The sequence below is a fragment of the Lipophrys pholis genome, assembly GCF_963383615.2.
Source record: "Lipophrys pholis genome assembly, chromosome: 7".
Classification (NCBI taxonomy): domain Eukaryota; kingdom Metazoa; phylum Chordata; class Actinopteri; order Blenniiformes; family Blenniidae; genus Lipophrys; species Lipophrys pholis.
The window spans coordinates 21,699,142-21,721,614 of record NC_137638.1 but is presented as its reverse complement, the minus strand read 5'-3'; the positions used below and the strand labels follow the sequence as shown (position 1 = coordinate 21,721,614).

Here is a 22,473-nt window from a genome sequence, read left to right as displayed (position 1 = left end):
TTGGCATGTTCTTCCTATATGTGGGTTTTCTGACATAGTCCCACAACAAAACTCTAAAATAGACTTTTATATTCCCCCCTAAAGTTGCAGAAAGCAGTAATGAAGATGGATCGATGGTAATAGGGATTTGCTAAATTCATAAGAATCTAAATGTATCAGTGCTGATTTGATCTATTTACAAATTCCTAAATAATTTGCTGCCTTATGTGATACACAGGTCAGCTGCAATAAGGTATTACTGTGACCGTCATTCACGCACACATTCAGTGAGATACTGCAACCATCTATCCATTCTATTTTCTGGAGAACAAAAAGGTGACTCCTGGGTTATTCATACCAACAGTGTAAAATTCATTTTAGCTCAGGTGCCCAATTTGATTCTGAGTGGGCCACTGGTAAAATGGTAACACGATAGGAAACTCCATATAAAGTACTTTTGAACTGCTCTTGGAAGGTGTAATCCAATTGAGGTATTTTGCAGACTGGAAACAGCAGCTGCTTTTAATGAAAGATTAAAGTTTAGGTATCCTTCCTAATGTTTACACTCTCCAGTGTGGGCCTCATTGGACCGGCTGGCAGAACGGTTTTGGGCTGCATGTCTTATGTGTGACACCTCTGGTGTAAATGCAGAAACAATGTATCCTGAGGATTGTTTATATATTTAAAACACTGCAGCAAATACATGTTTTACTTGTACGGTTGTACTGTACAAACAGAATACAAGCCAGCAGCCTTGGGAAAAAAGAAAAAGAAAAAGTTGAGTCATAAGTTTAAAAAAAGCGTCTTTTTCCACTGAGGGCGGTGTAAGCACACAGCAACAACCACATAGATTTTACCGACACACTTGCAGCCCACTTCAAACTGAGGCTAAAGTCAGAGCTGCCAAATCCTTCTTATGTTAGTTTCTCCCAAATAACTTTAGATTATTTGCTGTTATTTTGGAGAACCTTAGTGGGGATCTGTGAGAGAGGAAACACTGAAACACACGCCTGTGTCCACGCTGCCAATAACCCCCTGAGCACCCATTGCCTCATTGGCATGGTTTGATTTATTGTGCTGGTGGGAAACCGTACGGCCCGCCTGGATAGGATCCTTGGTGATCCTCAGGCACCGCATTGAGAGCCTTGTATGACAGTTTAGTCCTCTTCCCAGTTGCGCACAGCTCCACACAGATTAAGGAGCGCGCACAGGCTCACACCCGCCTCCTCGGAAAGCGGCTCCCGGTTGGTCCATCAGTCGGTACGTCTTCTGTCCCTCCGTGCGCTGCTGACGGTGTGCGTGAGTCCGGACTGGAGCCTTGGAGCTGCTCGGACACCGACCACGACGGCAATAATGACGACGATGACAAGCTTAAAGACGGGCTCAGACACATGACCGCTGTCGCTCCCCAGGGAGAAAAAAACAACAGTGCGCGGTTTTTAATTCCCGGATCCTTGAAACTTCAGCCTGTCTTCGGATTTTCATTGGATGTTTAATTTCGCCCACATATGGAGGTGCCTTTGAGGGAAGAAAACTGAGTTGAGGTCTTCTGCGTTGTGTGCGGGACGTTGATCGGACACTGCGTTGTTGCGTAAAAAGCGGCCGTGCTTCTGCCAGTTTTGGAGAGTTGGGAAGCGGACTGCTCCTCTTAAAAGAGGATGAACAACTCAAAGAATCAAAAGGTAAGGGAATGTGGCTTTACCTAAAACCTGGAAAGATATGTAGAAGGAATATCGGAAAATGCCATTCGTAAAAACACAGTCACATTTTGGGTTAATTCGTCACAGTCATAACGCAGGAAGCTACTTATGATCCTACAAGGAGTCATCCAGCAGCAGCTTGACTTCAGCTCATTGAAGCATGTCTCGCTTTGATTGCCTGCTGTTTACTGCTGGAGAAATTATTTTTAAAATCTGTGCTGTTTATTCCCAGCTCAGCAGGCCTGACTGACTGAATCTATCTGAAATCAATAAGGCATTTTGATGAATGATCCCCACAGGGCGTTCAAAACCTACAAATTCAACTTTTATGCATTTTGTAAACACACTGCGCGGTTTCAGTTGGGAAATCATTGCTCTTAAAATAGGAAATCGGCCCTCCAGATGAACTAAATGCAGTGGATGCTTTAATTTGTGTTTAAACTCTATGTACCTAATGATAGGTAAAATCTTATCTGCAAACTACTAATCAATACTAATAATCACAGACCATTAAGAAAGTTTGATTGCAGCATGTCCTAATAGTGCTGTCTGTGTCTGACCGGCAGACAGCTGGTATAAGAACATGTGTTGTTGCAGTAATTGTATTTGTTGTGGGCACAATGAGCCATCCCATACTAATAGGATCCAATTATTTTGTTTGTTTTGTGACCTTAAATAGCTCGACTCGCTGTGGACCTACATTCATAAGTAGCTTGTACTCTCATTTGAAATTGTCTAGCAACATACCACCCAGCCTCATAGTGGGAACAATGTGACAACTGTGGGATATTACTGTAGTAATGACTTCAAACTCCCAGTCATCACCTTTTCCTTTGACTCGTGAATAAATCTTTCCTAAAAGTCTCAGAGTGGCAGTGCAAAAATAGCCACACTTTAAATTAAACACAGCCATAGAGAATGCCTCTGTGAATGAAAACATTTAGTGCTGTATTGTTTGTTTTCCATGTAAAGATTAAAGTAGCATGATTGTGAGGCAGCTGTCGCCAGTCCACATGTGTATGGATATTTTGGTTTTCAAGAAGCAGTTCCCATACTTTTACACTTTGACACAAACTTCGAAATGTTTTCCCCCTGCATGCACTGTTGCTTTAAGAACAGTGGCCTGTGAGCCTGAGTGTGTGTGACAGTCTATCATTCTGCTTTCTTAGTTTGTCCAAGGGACTAGTAGCTCTAACTGATTCTTGTAATTAACTTTTCTATCACCACTGAAACTCTTTATGCATTCAGGTCAACCAAACACCCGCATTCACCTCTCCCTCATGACAGCCTTTACTTTAATTATGAAAAGCCTGATTCTCTGCGCGCATGCATGTCAATGTGCAAGCCTGCATGACAGATTGTGGATTTTGGTTTCATGCTGATTTCAAAGGTCATCTACATCAGCAGTGGGATATCTTACAATTTTGGAGTGCAGCTCGTGTGTGTGTGTGTGTGTGTGTGTGTGTGTGTGTGTGTGTGTGTGTGTGTGTGTGTGTGTGTGTGTGTGTGTGTGTGTGTGTGTGTGTGTGTGTGTGTGTGTGTGTGTGTGTGTGTGTGTGTGTGTGTGTGTGTGTGTGTGTGTGTGTAAAGTTCAAAGCATGTGGGGCATGTTCGTTTCATCCCTACTACCGTTACAGCCACAGCCTTCCCTAATCATTATTACTGAAAAGGTCATTGACGTGCCAGAGCTCCTCCTCACTGTGACCGCGATGCATTCTCAATGCACAGTGTGCCTGATGACGATTCTTAGTTCATCAATACGAGCAAATTCGTGCATGTTTTTCTGTGCAGTTCAAGTCTGCTGCAGTTTTCATGGCTTCTGATTGCCCTTGTCTTTGTCTTTGCATTTACATAAGAAGGCAAAAAGTCAGCATCCTGTGTCAGCTCACGAGCCATGGAATCCTTCGGCCCCGGTCTTAGAATCAATAACCACTTACTGCAGAGGAGCTCTCTGCAGTCAAGTCTTTGTCTGTCCACCGAGTTCTCTGTCTCAGCCTTTCTCTACCTATCTATCAAGATGACCATCTCCAGTGTCTCGTCTTGCACTTGCAGTTGTCTATCTGTCCTTCTTCCTCTTATCTCTCCGCTTCCCAGCTTTCATTCACCTCTGCAGTCACATGTCTGACTCTTTTTTTGAGTTTTTTTCCCTCTTGCTGCTGGTCTCTGTCCCTTCCCTGTGCTGCCATGTGCCTGCAGTAGAGGTCATTCTGCCGTTTTCGCTGCTCATATTGTCTGAGAGCTTCTTCTTCTTTTTTTTTTTTCACAGGAGGTGGTTGCTGGGAGTGAGATAGTTAGGACTTCCTCAGCCTGACAAACACAGGGGAAACTGCAAACCCATTACTCTGTGTACTGCACAGCCTGACAGCAGCTGTGGAGGGGGAGTATGCGTGTGTGCACCCTCTCCTTGATCCAGTTGTCTAAGAAATACTATGAAAAATGAGCCACTTAGACCCTTCTCTACTACAATATTGCCTTGCTGCCCACCCAATTATGGATCGTTTAACTCAAACTTATTCATACGTACTCTAGTTATCTCCTGGGATTTCTTTCTATCTTGCAGCATTCTCCTCCTGTGGCTCCTTGATTCAAGCCCACATTCAAACAAAGCAAGTTCAGAGACTGCCCTGACATACCATGCCAGAGTTCGCTAAGTAATGTTTTGTTCTATTTTTCTTTCTGCTTTTAGAGGCGAGTGCTGTGGCAGAGCGATTTATGGTGCATTCTTATACATGAGCTCCTTACAGGAAAAGGGAAGCCAGCGAGAGGCACCAGTGGGAAAAAAAGGACATAGAGGCCTGATGCAGAGCAGATCCATGTGTTGTAATATTCATATGGGATAGTATTTATATTTGTGCATGCAGCAGAGAGATGGATCAGTTTTATGCTTATTCATTGGATCAGGACAGGAGCAGAAAAGCAAACAAACAGGTAGATAAACAGGGAGACAGATAATTAGGGCCAGGTGACGACCCGACGATGCAGAGAGAGGGAGATTTCCAAAGGAGTGATGGTCATGGAGGGAAGAGCGCAGGCCTGAAGACAGATCATCAGACAAGCAGCTAATGCGGCGCTGCTGGCAGCGGAGCGCAGTCAGAGCCGATCCACGTCTATCTATCATGTCTGTCTGCGAAAGCAGATGCTGAGCTGTCAGCCATTTATACAGCCCTGTCTGACTGCCTGTCTGATACCTGGTGTGTGTGTGTGTGTGTTTTTGTGTGAGATTGCACGTCTGTAGCCTTTGTGTGAAAGACACAAAATATGTATTTGCTTGTCAGGAGACTCTGAAAAGGGCACCATGCACACATACTGATGTGACTTTTGCATGGTCAGCTGCTGATAACGATGCTACATTTATTTATCACTGAGTGCCTGTGCCTATGTACACTGGATGATGTTGAAAGACTATGAATACAGCTACACTGAGCAGTGAGCGACTGTTAGACCACTAGTGTTCTTCCTTGGGAATCAAACTAAAAACAAACAGAAAAACATGAGTGATAAGGTCCAGTTGTGATTTTTTTTTAGTTTGGTACAGCAAATATAATCAAGCTTTTGTATGACTGGTAAATTTTCCATTTCACAGACTCGAATTGCATTTATCAAGTTGCCATACTGTCTCACATTTGAGCATCAGCAAATCACCTGCTATGCCAGTTAATGTCTCTCTAGTCACACTCATAAAGGCTTTCTTTTTTTTTAAACGATTAACACGGATGGACACATGACTATTCTTGTGTCTGCACACTATTTTACAGGGGTTTTGACTGGCTTTACAGGGCCAAATTGCCTCACAGAGTTTCTATGCTGGATGCCCTTCCTGCTGCTACTGTGATTTGAATAACGGTCCCCAATGCAGAAGGTCAACGCTTAATCTGATGCGCAACCACGGGGGAGATTTGAAATGATTTAGACCGTCTTCAAAAAATTGCTTCTGCAACATTTGTGAGCAACTGTCAGTTTATAGAGCGACTGCCATCCCTGCTGCTTTGCTAATATTATTTCAACAGGCAAATATATATAATATATATGGTCATATAGATATTTTTTATAGAGGCTGTTACTCGTTAGTTTAATCAATTTCATATAAAATCTGTGTTTCGCCATAGTGAAATATCCAGCTGTGGGCTGTTTAAATGGTGTATCTGCCCTGTGCAGATAACACTAATATCCTCACCGGAGAGTTAAACAAATGGGCTTCACATTATTATAAAACCATATGAGGCAGCTCTGCTTATGTCCTTCTGCCGTACATTTACAGGTCAGCAGATAGAGGCTAATCGTCGTTCTGTTCTAAGTCATTGAAAGCTTCGTTGAGGCGTCACTGTGTTGATAAATGGCCGAGAAAATGAGTGTTTCAAATTCTTAGTGTATTGTGTGCCTGAATGTGAACGCCATCACAACCAATCTGTTATGGATGTTCTGAAGGGCAAAGATAAGACACACAAACACACACACACACACACACACACACACACACACACACACACACACACACACACACACACACACACACACACACACACACACACACACACACACACACACACACACACACACACACACACACACACACACACACACTGAGAGAGCATGTGCATGTGCATGTGCATGTGCATGCTTGCTGAGATTAATTATAAAAAGCTCTTATAATTTAACTTTTCAATCACAGTTGCCCTTATCTGCTTTCTCACCAACCCAAATCATTTTTCTCACTGTCTGTCATTAAACCGGCACAGATTTGTGTACACACACACATACTTGCATGCATGCACAACACACACAGCCTCCGTGGTTCATACAGATCATTGGTAATTAGAGCTGACTGTGAGTGCTGTGAAGAGGCAGAAACGTGGAAGCCGACTGACAGACTCGGCGACTATATGAGCGGGTCTCATTTTACATGTGTTCCCCATGACATTAATACGAGTGTCATTAATCACGGTGGTGAAAGAAATACTACTTTTACTCTCATGTGATCAGATTATTCCGTAGGTCTTGGCTTTTGCGTCTTGCTGTTAGTTCGTGATACCAGAAAGTGTTAATATTGTTCTTTGAAATAAAGGAATGTGACATCTTAAATTTCAGATGCAGCTGTTTTTTTTTGCCATTTGAGACTTTCACACGGAAAATGTTTCACTTTAATGGCCAATTCAGATTCAAATCGGAATTTCTCAAGTGTAATTGTTGGGTTTCTTCTCTGTAAAAGTGCCTGGGAATGGCTGTGTTGTGTTTGGCATAATAGAAATAAAATATAATTGAACTGAATTGAACATCGCGAGAGACAGGCTGTGTTCCTTCCCCCTCCTCCGGCTGTTACTCAAGTTGTAAACAAAGGTCAAGTCCCAGTCGCTTGCCGACAAATCTCCTCCCCACTGATCAGCAGAAGCTCCCTTGTTTCGGCGTCTTGCCAGTTCACTGCCATTTTGTGGAATTTATAGTGGTGTTTCTATTGACAATTGTATGGTGTATTACAATGAGGTGTGGGTGACATGAATGATGTCATTCACCCTGCCCACTGTTACACACTGTTGTTAAGCAGGGTCCGACCAGCTACCAATTCTGGAAGTTAGACTCTGCTCCCCTTGCCAGTTAAAGACATTCATACCCACCCCACACCCAACAAGAGGGTTGGCATTGGTGGGTTGGAGGACCCGAGCGAAAATGACTCATGTACTGTAAGTCTTTGGGTGTTTTCACACTTGGCACAGTTGGTGTGATTGAAACAGACCCCGATACAGTTGTTGAGTTATTGCAGTCCATTTATGGAAGCGTGGCCACTTCCATTTGCGCACCAAACAGAAAGCCGGTCACATTATGCTCACAAACTCTTCTGCTGAGGATCAATTGAAGTCCAATGGAAGGCTGAGCCCAGCACCTACCGAGAGCGTTGTAAGTTGATCAACCACAGGACATGAAGAAGCTCAAAAGCATTTTATCCTCAAGAGTTTATTGTTAATAAAGAAAATTGAGTAAATCCTGGCACTGTTTTAACTTCAGTATACAGTACATGTTATATACTTTATCTTGAAATTAAGGAACCCGGATTTGAATTAGAAGAGGGAATCTGGTTTTATAACTAGTCAAATCCATGGTGTAAGTTGTAATGTTTTGCTGTAATGGAAAAGCAAACTACTGTTTACTGTTGTTGTGATCTTACTGAGTAGAAATCCTTCCTCAATAATCCAACATGCCATGTATCGCATTCAACAAAGCACAAATCATTGTTGCAGAATACATGTCACAACAGCTGGCCAGCACGTGTTTTGCTTAGATCATTTGGTCTGATAATAAAAATGCCTGTATGAGCACAAAGCAGTGCTACTTTTTTTATTTATTGAAAACGGCAGTTTTCACACTTTAATTGTCTCGCTACAGGAGACGATGAACTTCTCTTATGACCAAATGAGATAAACAATTGTGTATTTTCTGAAAACATAATGATGCTATAGTTGCAAAATAGGTGGATTTCATCTGCAGAGCAGCAAGAGTCACACCCATTCAGGCATTCATACATGTGCATACGCAGGCACCGCCACCGCCACCGCCCCTGCCTCATCTGTCCTTCCTTGGTCATTTTACCCGGAGGGGCAAAAGGGCTGAAAGACCGCTCAGTGATATCTGCTTTTACTCAGCTCAGAAATCCTGCAGCCTCATGAATATGATAATGACCATTATTCATTTCTGAGAGCTTGCTGGTCGATTCTGACTGAAGGACACTGACACACACACACACACACACACACACACACACACACACACACACATACCAGCGTATATCCTGCCCTGTTGTTGTCCGTCTTTGTCTTTATCCTCCTGTCTCTTAAACCCTTGAGACAAACAAAAGCATCACCAGCGAAATCACACGTGTGGCAGCGCATGTGGTTATGTATACACATGGGGCCTTAGAGTCTAAATAAAGCAACGGTGATGAATAATAGAGGATGACAAAAGACAGCTTCCAGAGAACCTTTGGCTTGAAAAAGGTGCAAGAGAAAGTCTATAAAGTAAAGCTTCTGAGGTTATGTGGTTATCAGATTTTTTTGCTCCAGTGGTGAAATGAAAGTAATGGACCAAATTATATGGTAATCATAGAGGCTTGGGTTTAGTGTCAATAAAAAGTTTTATTCAATGAGAATCACATGTCTGGACTTTACGGAAGCTCAGTCTTGCCCTATGCATTGACATTTTGATTCATAGCAGGCTCGAAGGAGTATATTTTCAGATTCATCCGCATTAATGCGGTCTTAGCTCCACATGCTTCGGACTTATCTGCATGTCTCCATGTGGGTCTGTGGTGTAGTAAAAAGAGTCGGGGTAAAAAAACAACCGGGAGGAGTGTTTGGAGGGCTTAAATGCTAGTCAGGCCGACTGAGCTAATTAGCCCAGATTTCCTCATCCTGATTCAGTGGATGGATGAAAATCCTCGGATTACTGAGGGGAATGCTGTGTGTGTGTGTGTGTGTGTGTGTGTGTGTGTGTGTGTGTGTGTGTGTGTGTGTGTGTGTGTGTGTGTGTGTGTGTGTGTGTGTGTGTGTGTGTGTGTGTGTGTGTGTGTGTGTGTGTGTGTGTGTGTGTGTGTGTGTGTGTGTGTGCGCGCCTATCTCCGAAATTGTGTCATGCTGTAAGTGTGTTTGTGTTTCCAAAAGTCAACTAATGAGAGCTTTACAAAAGTGTTACAGTGTGTTTCACAGCAAGCATTAGGATTGGCTTCTGGCTCTGAGGTGACTAATCACCCCTCTCCCCCCTCTGAGGATGAAAAGAAGCTTCACGTTACGAGGCCCGGCAGGGTTTCCTCTGTCTTTCGGGAAGCTGTGGCACCGTGACCTCTCAACCTCTCCACTCGCCTTTTGTCCCTCTTCTGCCATTTGTCCTCCTCCTACAACAAACACTTTCCATTATATGTCATCCCTCTCATCAATGTCGTGACTACATGCCTCCATCTCAATGAACGGTTTCATTGTGAAAGGAAGACTATATTAGATTTGTGCTGTTAAATTAGGAAATTATGAAGGAATCGTCTGAGTGAAAATGTAATGATTGTGGTTCTGTTTTTGTTTCGTGTTTGTTGTTGATGCTTGGAAATTACTGATACTAAAGGCAGAGGCTTACTCAAAATTAATTAGTTCCATGCTTCATGTAGCTCGTGTAATGCTGCTGACTAAGGGAGATACAAAGTAAAACATATATCCCTTATCCAATAGAGAACTGCATTATGATGGCACCCAGTGCAAAGTCGCTGGTGGGCATAGACGGCAAACTAATTATAAAACTATTATAACTACTATATACAAACTATTAGTAATAGCCTGCCAGTCTCAGCAAGATGAAGTCAGCCAGATACATTGACAAAAGGATTGAAGCTGGATTTTACTTTACCAAATCAAAAGAAATCAATCTGTGAGAAAGAAAGCAGAGAGCTGGACTTCTGATGATGCATTGGCTGGAATATTAATTTGCTTCATGGGGACACAAGTCAGGATCTCCGGATGAAGGTGACAGGCCGGCTTACTTCTATATGGCCAGGAGGTTGAGGAGCTCTCTGTGTTTGTCTTGTGATGGACTGGCGCCCTGTCCAGGGTGTACCCTGCTTACGCCCGGAGTCAGCTTCGAATAGCTCCAGCACCTCATGACGCTAAATCAGAAATTGCTTTACAGAAAATGGAAGGATTGGTGCAACCTGGAGACTTTGCCGGTTCATCATAGCCTAAACAGAGAGAAAAGACAATCTCACAGACTCACAATCACACCGATGGACAATTTACAATGACCAGTTAAACACAAATGCATGTTTTTGGACTGTGAGGAAACCGGAGTATCCAGATAAAACCATGCTAAACACCACATCGCTGAGCCTAAGATTGAACTTTTTAATGATATTCCATTTTTTGGAGCACAATGTATAGCAAATCTATCACAATTTTAATATATGCAACATACAAATCACAGAAGATGTAAATATATGGGTGAAGAGAATGAGTATTGTTTTTAAGAAGAACATAGCACAGAGAAATTAACTTAATTTACTCACTTGATTGTATTTTTTGCAAATTTTATCTTTAATGCAACAGTCAACAACATAAGCTTAATCATGATCTCATGCAGCCTTGGATGCACCTATAAGTTGAGCAAGTTACAACAGCGTGAAGACATTCCAACATGTTTTTGACTGTGTGTAGGAGTGTACAAACACATAGTAGGAGCAGACAGTAATTGTTAGAAATCCACTGGAATCAGGTGGAAGTAGGATTTAAAACCACAATCCCACACAGGTCTCTATCATGCATTTTTGTATTCCTTCTTATATCAAGAGCATTCGTGCAGGAACCAGGACCCTCTGCAATGTAATCTGGCAATTGCAGGATTGACACAAAAACACAGTCTCCCCATGTACACATTGATATCCATGCACAGTGTGAAGGCGTCAATCATCTTAACAAGCTCTGCTAAGGATTCTACGAAGAGGCAGTAGCATCCAGAAAGCAGCCATGCAGCCACAGAAAGAACATGGAAACACTAAGACTTAAATACCATTGAAAACATGTTAGCTGCCCACCCAGGACCCATGTCAGTGAGTGAATTCAGGGCCTCTGTTTGTGTCCCACTTCTCGTTTTGCCTTCCTGACAGTTAACTGGGGTGTGAGATAACACATTATACTGAGAGCTGTCAGTCATCATGGCGCGCGTGCGCACACACACACACACACACACACACACACACACACACACACACACACACACACACACACACACACACACACACACACACACACACACACACACACACACACACACACACACACACACCCACACACACACCCACACGGGCGCGTTCTGAGTATTTTATTCTTCTTTTTTTTTTTTAAACTCCACACAGCGCCGCACAGCCATATCAGCACAGGCGATAAAGTGACACAACCAACTTCCGTTCACAGACTAACACCTTTCTCCAAACCTTAACATGATGTGTTAGAGAAAGTACAGGCTGGAACAGGATGTGAAAGAATTCCTGCACTGTGCAGATTGAATGTCACATCGATTCTTTTTTTTTTTTGGCCTCATGCGTATCTTTTAATGTGATTAAATCCCATTTACTCCATCTGGCCACTGAGGGATGCACTTGCAGCTTGTTCTCATTGTGGCAGATCACTGTGGTCTTTGATCAGGAGCTTAGAAAGTGCTGCTTTGTACACTTTTTTATCTCCTCTTTTGTATGAGATTCTCACTCAGATGAAAAGCGAGCTAATCAGTTAATAATACAGTGTCAACTTGTGGCTCTGTTCCAAACCGTCGTTGCACAACATTTTAGCGTGCCAGTAAAATGCACTGATGAGGTTACAGTGCTGCGTGTGCCTCTCTTAATTCATTAGTGGTCTCATGCAGCCCCCAGACAGTCCAGTCTGCCAGTCACTCTCATTAGAGGCTCTCCATTACTGCTTGATTGGGAAAGGAAGCTCTTGTCTCTTCTCGCTGTTTCATACTATCGAAATGTGGATTCATTTACAAACACAAAACAGACCGAGGTCTGCCAGAACCTTCCAAGAATACCACATTACTTACAAACAAGGTTTGACTTCAGGAGCAGAGTAGTACAACTTATTTCATCCTTTTGTAATCTGCTTGGAGCTGTGATTGCTTTACAATGTTTTGTTGTTCTTCCTTGAGGTTCAGCCCTAAAAATTTGAGAGGATTCGCAATGTAGCGTTTGCACAAACACAGCCCCACTTTGTCTCTTGAATGCAAAACATTTTGTTCCCAATTGTCCCCTTAAAGGTGAAACGGAAGAGAAGCAGGAGGAGGTACTGCTGTTATTACATTTTTTTTCTTCTATTGTTATTCATCGCAAACTATCCTGCTGGTTGAATGTATGCACGTTTTTCTTCAGCCCACAGTTATTTATGAGTCTGCTGTGGAAACTGTGTGCAGAGTTTCATAAATCTGCACTCTGCAGGCCTGTTGGTTTATATATTGAAAGACCACACACAGTCATACAGTAGGAACACACATACACGTTTTGTTGTTATCATTGCCTGTACATTGCCTACAAATGATTCAAAAGTCTGGCTGGCCTGCTGGCTTTTACTCCCGGCTCCCAGTGTGCTACTCTATGATAATGCGGACCTGGGTTGAGTGTGCACAGCCATAAGAGCAATCAAGCCTTAGTACGCCTATAAATTGCTGGAGTGATCACTGCTTGGCAGACTCTAAGCTCCCTGTGCTCTCTTGTAGCTCTAAACAAATTTGTTTTATAGCTTGAAATTCACTCCACCGATGCCCTCCTTCGGGCCAGCCGCCAAAAAAACCCAATGCACTTGCAAGTACAAAGTGCACACATGGACTGCTTGAATTCACTTGCATGCAGTTGTTTGAGTATCCAAGCATAATCTTATTGCATGCATGTAAAACATGATTTAAAGGAGACATATCATGCTTTTAAATCCTTCCTTTTTACATATAAATCATACAGTTGTGGTCTATACAACGCGAAACTGCAATGCTTGGGTCTGAATTCCTCATTATTATAGCTCCACAGGCCCCTTTTCAACCCCTTTTCTGATGCGCTTCTGAGAGCAACTCGTTTTGGGGCGGTCTCTTCAAATGCAAATGACACACTTCATACCCCTCCTCCTCTCCAGGTTGCAGAGGTCACACTCGGTTCAACGTCACCCTGTTCGGCCATCTTTGTAGTTTGATAGAACAGATACAATTATCTAGCGGCGCAGAAACTTTATATTCACACATTATTTACAAAATGTCAACAACGGAAGATTTGTCCATCCAGCCATACATGTTGGAGCCAGAGTCGGACCCGGCGGAGCGAGATGAAAATGACGATGATGCACCTTCAGAACAACGTCTTCATATGGATGTAACGCAATGGTGTGTTACTATATTTACACTAACTTCTCCATCCATGCCCACTACTACAATACTGCCTGTATTACAACGACTATTTAACACAGAAGTTACATTATAATCTAAAACGAGCACACAGCGCTAACATATGAAGACGGTGCAACTGCTAATGCTAACAAAACAATGACAGGGACGTCTTATCATCACACTTTTTAGCGTTATATACAGCTTACCGAAGTGCTCTGTTCGTCGTCTCCATAGATAGAAGGAACTGACCGCTCAATCAGACCAAGTCTTTCGGCAAATCCTTCTTTATACTGGCGGAGGTTGCTGAAGCAGTCGTCCTTAAAGTGATTCGCGCACACAAAAATGACCTTACCCACAGATGTGGGTACATTTCTGTGAAAAATAAAACTCAACCAGGCACTTCGAAAAGGTTCTGATGCTGGGAGACGGTGTAACGAAGCTTGTGGGTTACTACATCCAACAACCGAACATTTCGACTTATCCTCTCGTAACTTCGGTTGGACTACAAAATCGCAGCGAGAAACAAAAATGGCGGATTGCTCGAAACGTCGATGTCCTAATTTGGCAGTTCCGCTGAGAATACTGTGACGTCATTGTTCAAAAAACGTAATAGAGAATAGAAAAATCGAAACCGATCGCAAAATATGACCAAAACAGAATATAAAGATATCAACGGAGCACCTGAAGAGACTACTTTGAACTTTTCTGTACTTCTAAACACTCTAAATATACACCAAAATGCATTTAAGGGCTAAAAAAGTGGATTTAGCATGATATGTCCCCTTTAAGATACAGATGCATGGATATTGTTTCTCACCTTATCACTTTGTACTCTGACTCCGCCCCCTGGCGTGCTGGGGCCCAGCTGCATTAAAACACACTGCCTTTGTGTGAGAACAGCTGGCTGCAAACTCACTTGGACGCAGTCTCACACAGCAGCACATGCAGACAAGCGCTCACACAGAAACGCACACAGTTTTTCCATGCAAGCGGAGCTGAAACAGTCCCTGTTGTCTGCGAATAACTGAATGCAGAGGCCGTCGGGAGGAGGGACAGTTCACAGTGTTCAGACTGTAAAGCCAACTCGATTCGTTGTCGAGATTCTTTAACACTTCGATGTTGACATCAGCACGTTGGCACCTAGACGAGGGTACTTTGGCGCTCAACGGGAGTTTCTGTGTGTGTTAATGCTGGCAGTGAACAAGCTTTAACGGCATTGCGGCCAACTTCAACTGTCATAAATGGCCGAACTAGTTCCCTTCTGTGTTGTGCCCTGGCACCCCAGCAGCAGCTGGAGTCTGAAACACTGTGGGGACATTGTTTGGTGAAAGGGATCTTTGTTTTGAATGGGTTGGGATTGTTGTGTGTTTTCTGTTTTCTGCTAATATGAGTCCATGCTATATATTCTCTAAATCGTTGCACGTGCTTGCATGCTTGTCTGTGCTCAATTATGGCTATGACATTCAGAGTGTGTTTACTGGTGATAGATTTGATTCCCAGTAGTCCAGTCAGCAAATCTATCGGTTCCTTTCGCTTTACTCCTCCCTCTCCTTTGTCATTATGCTTTGGTCTCCCTCTCACTTTTCATTTTTGCTTTATTTTAACCTTCACTCAAGTACTTTGCCACTGATTTCCTCCCCTTTTTTGTATTCTTATTGCCCCATTAAGCACTGCCATGCCCTGGGTGTGGGAGAGGAAGAGGGTAAACAAGAGGGAACGTAGCGGAAGAGGGTGGAGAGGAAGGCAAGGCACATAGTTGTGGCCGGCTAATTGAAAGCCAGCAGTTCGGTCAGTGGAGTCCCGACGTATGGGAGTGGTCAGGAATTTTCAAATCCATGTTGGCTTTGTGTGTATAAGCAAAAGAGACGGAGCACATCTGTGTTGGTCTGCCTGTCTGTGACCGTGAAGATTGTCAGATTGTGCATGTTGTGAGCTTTTGAACTGTTTTCTGTTTTTTGGGAATTTGTGAACGAGCGAGCAAGGCATTTCCCCTCCTCTCTTGTTGTGTTTCAGTCCTTGTGTTATTTTTGACCGTTGCTCTTGCTTTCTTTTCGTTCAACCTCATTCGCTCTGACTGTCCATTCAGTTTTTTTTTATATTTGGCCATTCACCTGTGACGTCCCGTCTGCTCACAAAGCGTTCACAGCCCAACAGAGAGATGGCATCATTCTGTCGGTCAGAAAAAACTCCTTTCAACTGGAGGATTCAGGTTGAATCTCAATGTGCTTAATCCTCTTTGTGGCCTTTTGACTCTTGAAAGGACAATGACTAAGCTAATGTCTTTGTTCATATCCAGTTGTGCTTCCCATCATTGATAACGAAGTGGAAAAAAGAGGAAACTCAACAATAAAAGCTCCAGGCTCTTTGGTGTTTAAAACTACATGGTGCCATTTACAGAGATGTGATTAACTATTCCTAATGCCCCTAATTAGTCTTTTTTTTTTAAATTGAGACCCATTACTACTTACAAATCATCTGTGTGATAAACCTACTGTCTACTTGAAAGAAGAAAGGGTTTAATTGTTCATCTGAGGCCTTTAAATTGACTTGCTACCTTCAGTGGTGTTTATAATGATAAGTATTATAACTTTTCATTTATTGTGCAAAATGTCAAAATCCAGAGGAAAAATCTTTTTTAGCTGTATTTTCTTTTTCTGACGTGACTAACTACTCTAGATTTTAAGCTCCGAAATTATGAATGAAAGTAATTCTGTCAGTAAACCCCTTTCCTCCTGCACTCTGTCACTTTCATTCTCAGGCTGCATAACTGTATGTTCCCATGGCTGTACTAATTATTTGTGTTAAACCTTCCCCCGAGCTGTAAGCATCAACCGTCTGCCCTGCTTAGGTATGGAGGTCAGAGGTCAGGGGTCATAGATCTTTAACAGGAAAGCCTCCTCATGCAGAACAACACATCGTAAACAAACCATTACACACCATCTGCAACGGCGTCAAATCCCCAAACACTGTGTGTTTGTGTAGGTGTGTGTGTCTGTGTGTCAGTGATCACAATCACAGAGACACAAGTGAGGATCAACACAGCGAGACAGGGGTGATGGAGAAGTGACCATGTGGGACCTGCTGAAGGCCTAGATTGATATTAGAAAGACTCTGTGTGGCACAAGGATGCTTTCACAGCTTCTATAAAGAACACATTTCTATGGTTATTAAAAGTAGAATTTTCTTTCTTCTTTTTCACTTTCTCGTCACCATCATAGCAGCCAGCTCTCTCCCTTTACCGCTCAAAGTTCCTCAACTGTCCTGTCTTTAATCTTTTCATGCTTGAGGCTACATTAGCACATTTTCTACCAGTAATCCTGTATTGTTTTTAATATTGTGACCTGCATAAATTGGCCAAAGTTAAATTTCAGACACCCTTCCTAACGCAACTCTTTCTATTTGTCTAAGCTTGGGCACTAAAGGTGTGTCCCATCAGACACTACACTTGTAACTGGGAAGAATATTTGGCTGAATTCATGTTTCTCTATGCTGTTGGTTGCAACTACACTTTAAGATCATAGTGTTTTAGAGTTTGCACAATGGTCACATCTGTCACATTCTCATGAAAGTTTATACAAACATTTTTGGTGTCCAGTTATAAACCTGTGATAAACCGCTGACCAGTATTACGATGTATTCTGTCTTGCTCTTTGTTTTCCTTCATCCCCTCTATAAGTCTGGCTGTGGATGTAATTGAAATTAGGTGTTTATATGATGACACCTGCCGAGTATGTTGATCCTATCTTAGACGTTTATTCTGAGTGAAATGCGTCATAGGGTTCTGCCAAGGCTGGACAGTTATTTCCATGTCAAGAACGTGTGTGTTCACTTGAACTGATTATAATTATGGTCAAGATCTGCTCACAATGCTGGTGTAGTGGTTAACTTTCCCACTTCACAGCTGTACTATTCCTGCTTCAAATCTTGTCTTCAGAGCCGTCCTGTGTAACATTAAATGTTCTCATTACGGGTTTGAAGGTTTTCTCCAGGTACTCTGATTTCTGCCACAAACATGCATTTCATATTAATTAGTGACTGAATGTATGTGTTGTCTGTTGCTTGGTGTCTACCTGTGATGTACTGTTGACCTGTCCTGGGTGTCACTGCCTTCATCCATAGTCGCCTGGAAACAATTCTTGCCCCCTTAAGTTGGATAAAGCCGTATAAAATATGGATGGATGATCTGTCTGAACTTTAGTGACAAAGCCTGAACAAGGAAACAATATTTATATTAACGCTTGCTCACTGTATGGACTGGACACTGTTTAACAACGTACATTCAAGCCATTACCTATTTTAACACTCTGTCTTGTCAAGGCTCTTTGTACTCTTGTTCTGTAATTACTGGCATACTCATTTAGTAGTATGTTTTTTTGTATATACCTATATACACATAGAGCTCTGCCCATGTCACCACCATAGTACCAATGCAGAATTTACCACAAAATAACAACAACTTTGGTATCAGTTCCCTGTGACTTTACTGGAGTTGAGAGGACAGATTTAATGCATTCTTCTCCGTCTTCATCGAATTAATTGCAGTAAACAACTTGTGCAGGATGTACTCTGCCTCCACACCTTTTTTTAGTCGAGATCTGCTCAACCTGGCACAAATAAAGCGGTGTAGAAGATGGATGGTTTCATCTAAGAGCTAGAACTAATTCAGGTGGATTAAACCTCAAAAAGATGACTTATCTCAGTTTTATAAAAAAAAAAATTTATAATCGTTTTTTCACGTATTTAACTGTTTATTCCTTATTTGTTGTTGTTTTTTTTACATTTTCATATGGTGTTGGTTATAGCAAGGACCAAAACATTGGAACAATTCAGTTTGTTCCAGTGAGCCCTGTAAAAAGGCAGCAGCCACACAGACATTTTATTTTTATTTTCAAATGCTGGCCCGTTAAACTTTATGTGTAAACATAATGATATTGGTATTGAGCTCTGCACATCCTCTCCGAACTGCTATATGGACGTTTCATGTTGTTTATGCGCTGCACGTCATTTGAGGTTCGGTCAAAATTGAATCATAAGTTTCTTTCAAAGTAAATTTCCATCTTGTAATAATGAAGTTTCCTGTCGTTGGCCATTAGTGAAGCTGTCAAGTTGTGGAGAGATACTCCCGTCTCCATGCATCCTCGGTTTTTCTTGTGTCTCGCTCTCAGAAAATGACACGCTCTCTCCCAATTATTTCCACGCCTGTTCATTCACAGGGCTTCATGCTTCATTAGTTTGACAGCAAATTTGCTTATAAAGCCAGCTACCTCTTTTCTCTTGCCAAATCTCAGCGTCTCACTGTTTTTTTGTTTTTAACAATAACGCTCAATCTTCCTTACTCTTGCTCATCTTTCTGACCCTGACTCCCTCTTTCTCCATCTCCTCACCCTCATCATATATTTATCTTTCTTTGACATTTTATCTTTCCTTTCGTCTCTCTTGTCCTCCTTTCTTTTCCCTCTGATGCTTCCTCTTCCTGTATTTACTTCACCCAGAACCTTTCTTTCACCCTGTCAGCCTATATCTTCTTATTTCTTCTCTCTCTGCCTCCCATCTACTTCCCTCCCTTCCTTCACAGTTTGCTCTGACAGCCCTTTCATCCCCTCCATATCACTCTTTCATCACCCGTCCACCCTTCCTTCACCCTTGATCTGGCTGCTGTCCACTCTGCCACAATCAAAGTTCCTCGGCCACTCTGCCATTGCCCACCGGTCTAACACCTGCCACGCTGAACAGGCGCTGTGCGTGTGTCTGGTTGCATTTATCAGTCACTTTAAATACTTGTGAAAGGTCAGAACCAGAAAATCAGTGTTATCATTTCAGTCATTGTGATGTTATGCGTGTGCTCCTTTGTTGTGTGTGTCTCATACATCCAGGTTGTGAGTGTGGCGACGTCCAGCCAGACATGTGGATTAGAGAAAGATCTAGGCTGTTCGTTGTCTATTCTGAGATCCCCACAAGAAGAAGCCTGTTAATTTAGCTGCTATAAATACAGGACCTCGTCCCAGCAGGTCACTCTGAGACCTACAGCACAGAACTGGAGCGCAATGACAGTTTATCTTCCCTGTCTATAGGTGAATGTATTCATGCCCCGGAAGTTGCTTCAGCGATGCTTGACGCATGGAGATGCCTCGATCGGGAGCTGGGTTTTCTTTTTAATGCCCACCCCTTATTTCCTTTTTTGTGTTGTTTATGTTTATTAGTTTCCCGTGGGCTCACCACCCGCAGGAAGGTTCTTAATCGGTGCAATGTGATCTGGGTGACAGTGCTCAGACTGCCACCACCGCCACCCGTAAACAGATTAGCGGGAGAAGATGAATGAATGAATGAATGAATGAATGTTTATTAGTAAAGAATTGTCTTTTCGCTGGCTCCCTTTCGCATTGATCTTTGGTTTTACTTGATCAGGTATTCAAACCCAGGAAACACTGATAATGATTTTTTTTATTGTAATTGTATGAAAATACATCAAAATTGGCCGAATAACTACTAGTCTACAGTAAAAAAGGAGTGGCCAAATAGAATTTCACCTGCTCTCTGTGTATATATACACTGAACAAAAATATAAACACTTTTGTTCCTTGGGGTCACAGTACCATTATGAGCACCCTTTGCCTCACACACCATTTGCTCTTTGCTGTCATCTGCTGTTCCCGTCTAGCACTTCATAATGTAAATTCAGAGGTTACATTATAAAGTCTACTATTAGTGAAATGATGTGAAGCACAGTGGCTAAAGTAAGAACAGCAAGTGCTTCTATTCAAACACTGCAATGAATGTTTTTTGGGTTTATTTCACTCGTACAGTGGGCCAAATTCTTGCAGGCCGTATATGAGCATAAGTTTGACACCACTGATGGAAAATATAAGTGAGCACATTTGCTCAATTTAAACAAAGACATATTTATCTTGCTGGTGTGCTTCTGTGTTCTTTAAAAACATTGTGAGTTGAAGGTATTTTATTCCCTTCCTCAAAACAGGCACTTACGATGGAATAAAAACCTCATCAACTTTCATAAACAAACACTTGACCTTTAAAATTGAATGCTCTACTTTTGCCTCTCAGACGTGTGGCAGTTAATGCCTATCTGTGTTTACTCTGTTGCTATAATTTTGTCTCTTTTCTTTCACTGTCAACAGGACTGTAATTGGCTTTCAGTCGGCAAAAGTGTTTATTTAATGATTGGTTTATTTGTGTAGCTACATTATATTAAACAGCCACTGTGTGGATTGTATGCAATGCGAGACTGATCATTATCTTCATTATCTTCAGTATAAATTCACTCAAGCTGTGCCGTCCCTGATAATTCCCCTCTCCAGCAGTGTGCCTGAGCAGAAAAATCCTACTGTAATCACCTCCCTGCTTCCCCGCCGCCATATCATGTTATTACAGCAAGTGCTGCCGTAATGCATGTTTAATCATTGTAGACATTGTTTTAATGTTTATGTGGAGTGCTTTTTAGTGCTGGTATTAGTGAGGGTGATTTCTTTTGCCACCATGTAGAAACATTATGGTTTTCATCTTAAGAAGCGAGTTGTTTCTTTTTAAATACAGCCGTTAATACAGAATGACTCAAAAAATCATTTTGTTGCAGACTGAATCCAATCGAGGAAACTGTGGCCAAATGTGGGGTTTTATGTTGAAATCACAGTCAATCCCTACTGCTGGGCCTCTGCTGAACAAAGTGATTCATGCTTAGAGGGAGACAGGTAGAAAGGAGGAAGACTGTGTGGAGGAGAAGAAAGAAAAGCCGATTGAGGAGAGTGAAGTGGAACGGATCGAGTGTGTGAGAGAGAGAAGGTGGAGGAAAATGAGTGTTGAATGTATAAAAGCTTAAATGAGAAGAATAAAAAATTCAGAAGACCCAGAGAGACAAAGAGAGAGAGGGAGAGAGAAGATAAATGAGAACTATTGGAGGAGAGGAGGGGAACCTGCATTTATCAGGCAGGGAGGGCTGGGAACAGAAGGACAACAGGAGCATTAGAGAGTTTTTGTGAGGAGTATGTGTGTGTTTGTTCATATATCACTGGAGAACACACACACACACTCACCTACGCTTACTGCAGCAGTTAAGCAGATGTTGCCACCCATTTGTCAATTCATTCATTACACATAATGATAGATAAACATAATGCTTTGTGAAATTCTTAAATTGCTTTTTATAGACAATCTCACCAATTGATCCAAGGTCCATGTAATTATTAGTTTCAAAATGGGGGCGAATTTAAACTAACTCACAAGGTCTATCCTATTGATTCGTTGATTCCTTTTCCTCTTCCTTTGTGGATGCTGTGGTCTTTTCATGCTGACAATTTGAAGTAGTGCTTGGAGATGTGTTTAAATTTTGAGTGTGGAGGACTGAGGAAGCGCGTGTTTCGGGATGTGAGTATGTCTGCACATGTCAACATTGAGTGTGTAGCCCTGTAAAAGTGCTTTTTAAATGAAGGCTGGGTCGTCTTTGCTGCCCCAGATAAGCCAGGTCAAATTTAGTCTGAGAGTTTGTTTTCTCTTTTTTCCTTCGAGAGATTTTTTTTTAGATACGGGACCATCGTTTGGAAATCGCTAAGTCTGATTGTGTACATTAGTGTGTCTGGGGCTTCTCATTTGGGCTGCAAATGTTCAGTGTTTGACAGCTTCATTCTTTATTAAAAATGTGTGTGTGTGTGTGTGTGTGTGTGTGTGTGTGTGTGTGTGTGTGTCTGTCTGTCTGTCTGTCTGTCTGTCTGTCTGTCTGTCTGTCTGTCTGTCTGTCTGTCTGTCTGTCTGTCTGTCTGTCTGTCTGTCTGTCTGTCTGTCTGTCTGTCTGTCTGTCTGTCTGTCTGTCTGTGTGTGTGTGTGTGTGTGTGTGTGTGTGTGTGTGTGTGTGTGTGTGTGTGTGTGTGTGTGTGTGTGTGTGTGTGTGTGTGTGTGTGTGTGT

The 22,473-nt window shown here is 42.3% G+C and overlaps 1 protein-coding gene across 3 annotated transcripts in view; it reads left to right on the top strand.

Annotated features, from left to right (window-relative positions):
• rtkna (rhotekin a) overlaps nt 1-22,473 on the top strand; it is a 64,992-nt gene that overhangs the window by 31,299 nt on the left and 11,220 nt on the right. Inside the window, exon 1 of one of the 3 annotated variants that reach the window (XM_080467192.1) lies at nt 854-1,661. The exons of the other annotated variants lie outside the window; for them this stretch is intronic. Coding sequence (XP_080323318.1) covers nt 1,638-1,661 — 24 coding nt within the window. The 5' untranslated portion in view covers nt 854-1,637. Of the gene's footprint in view, nt 1-853; nt 1,662-22,473 lie in introns of those variants that run through there. 3 annotated transcript variants of the gene reach the window in all.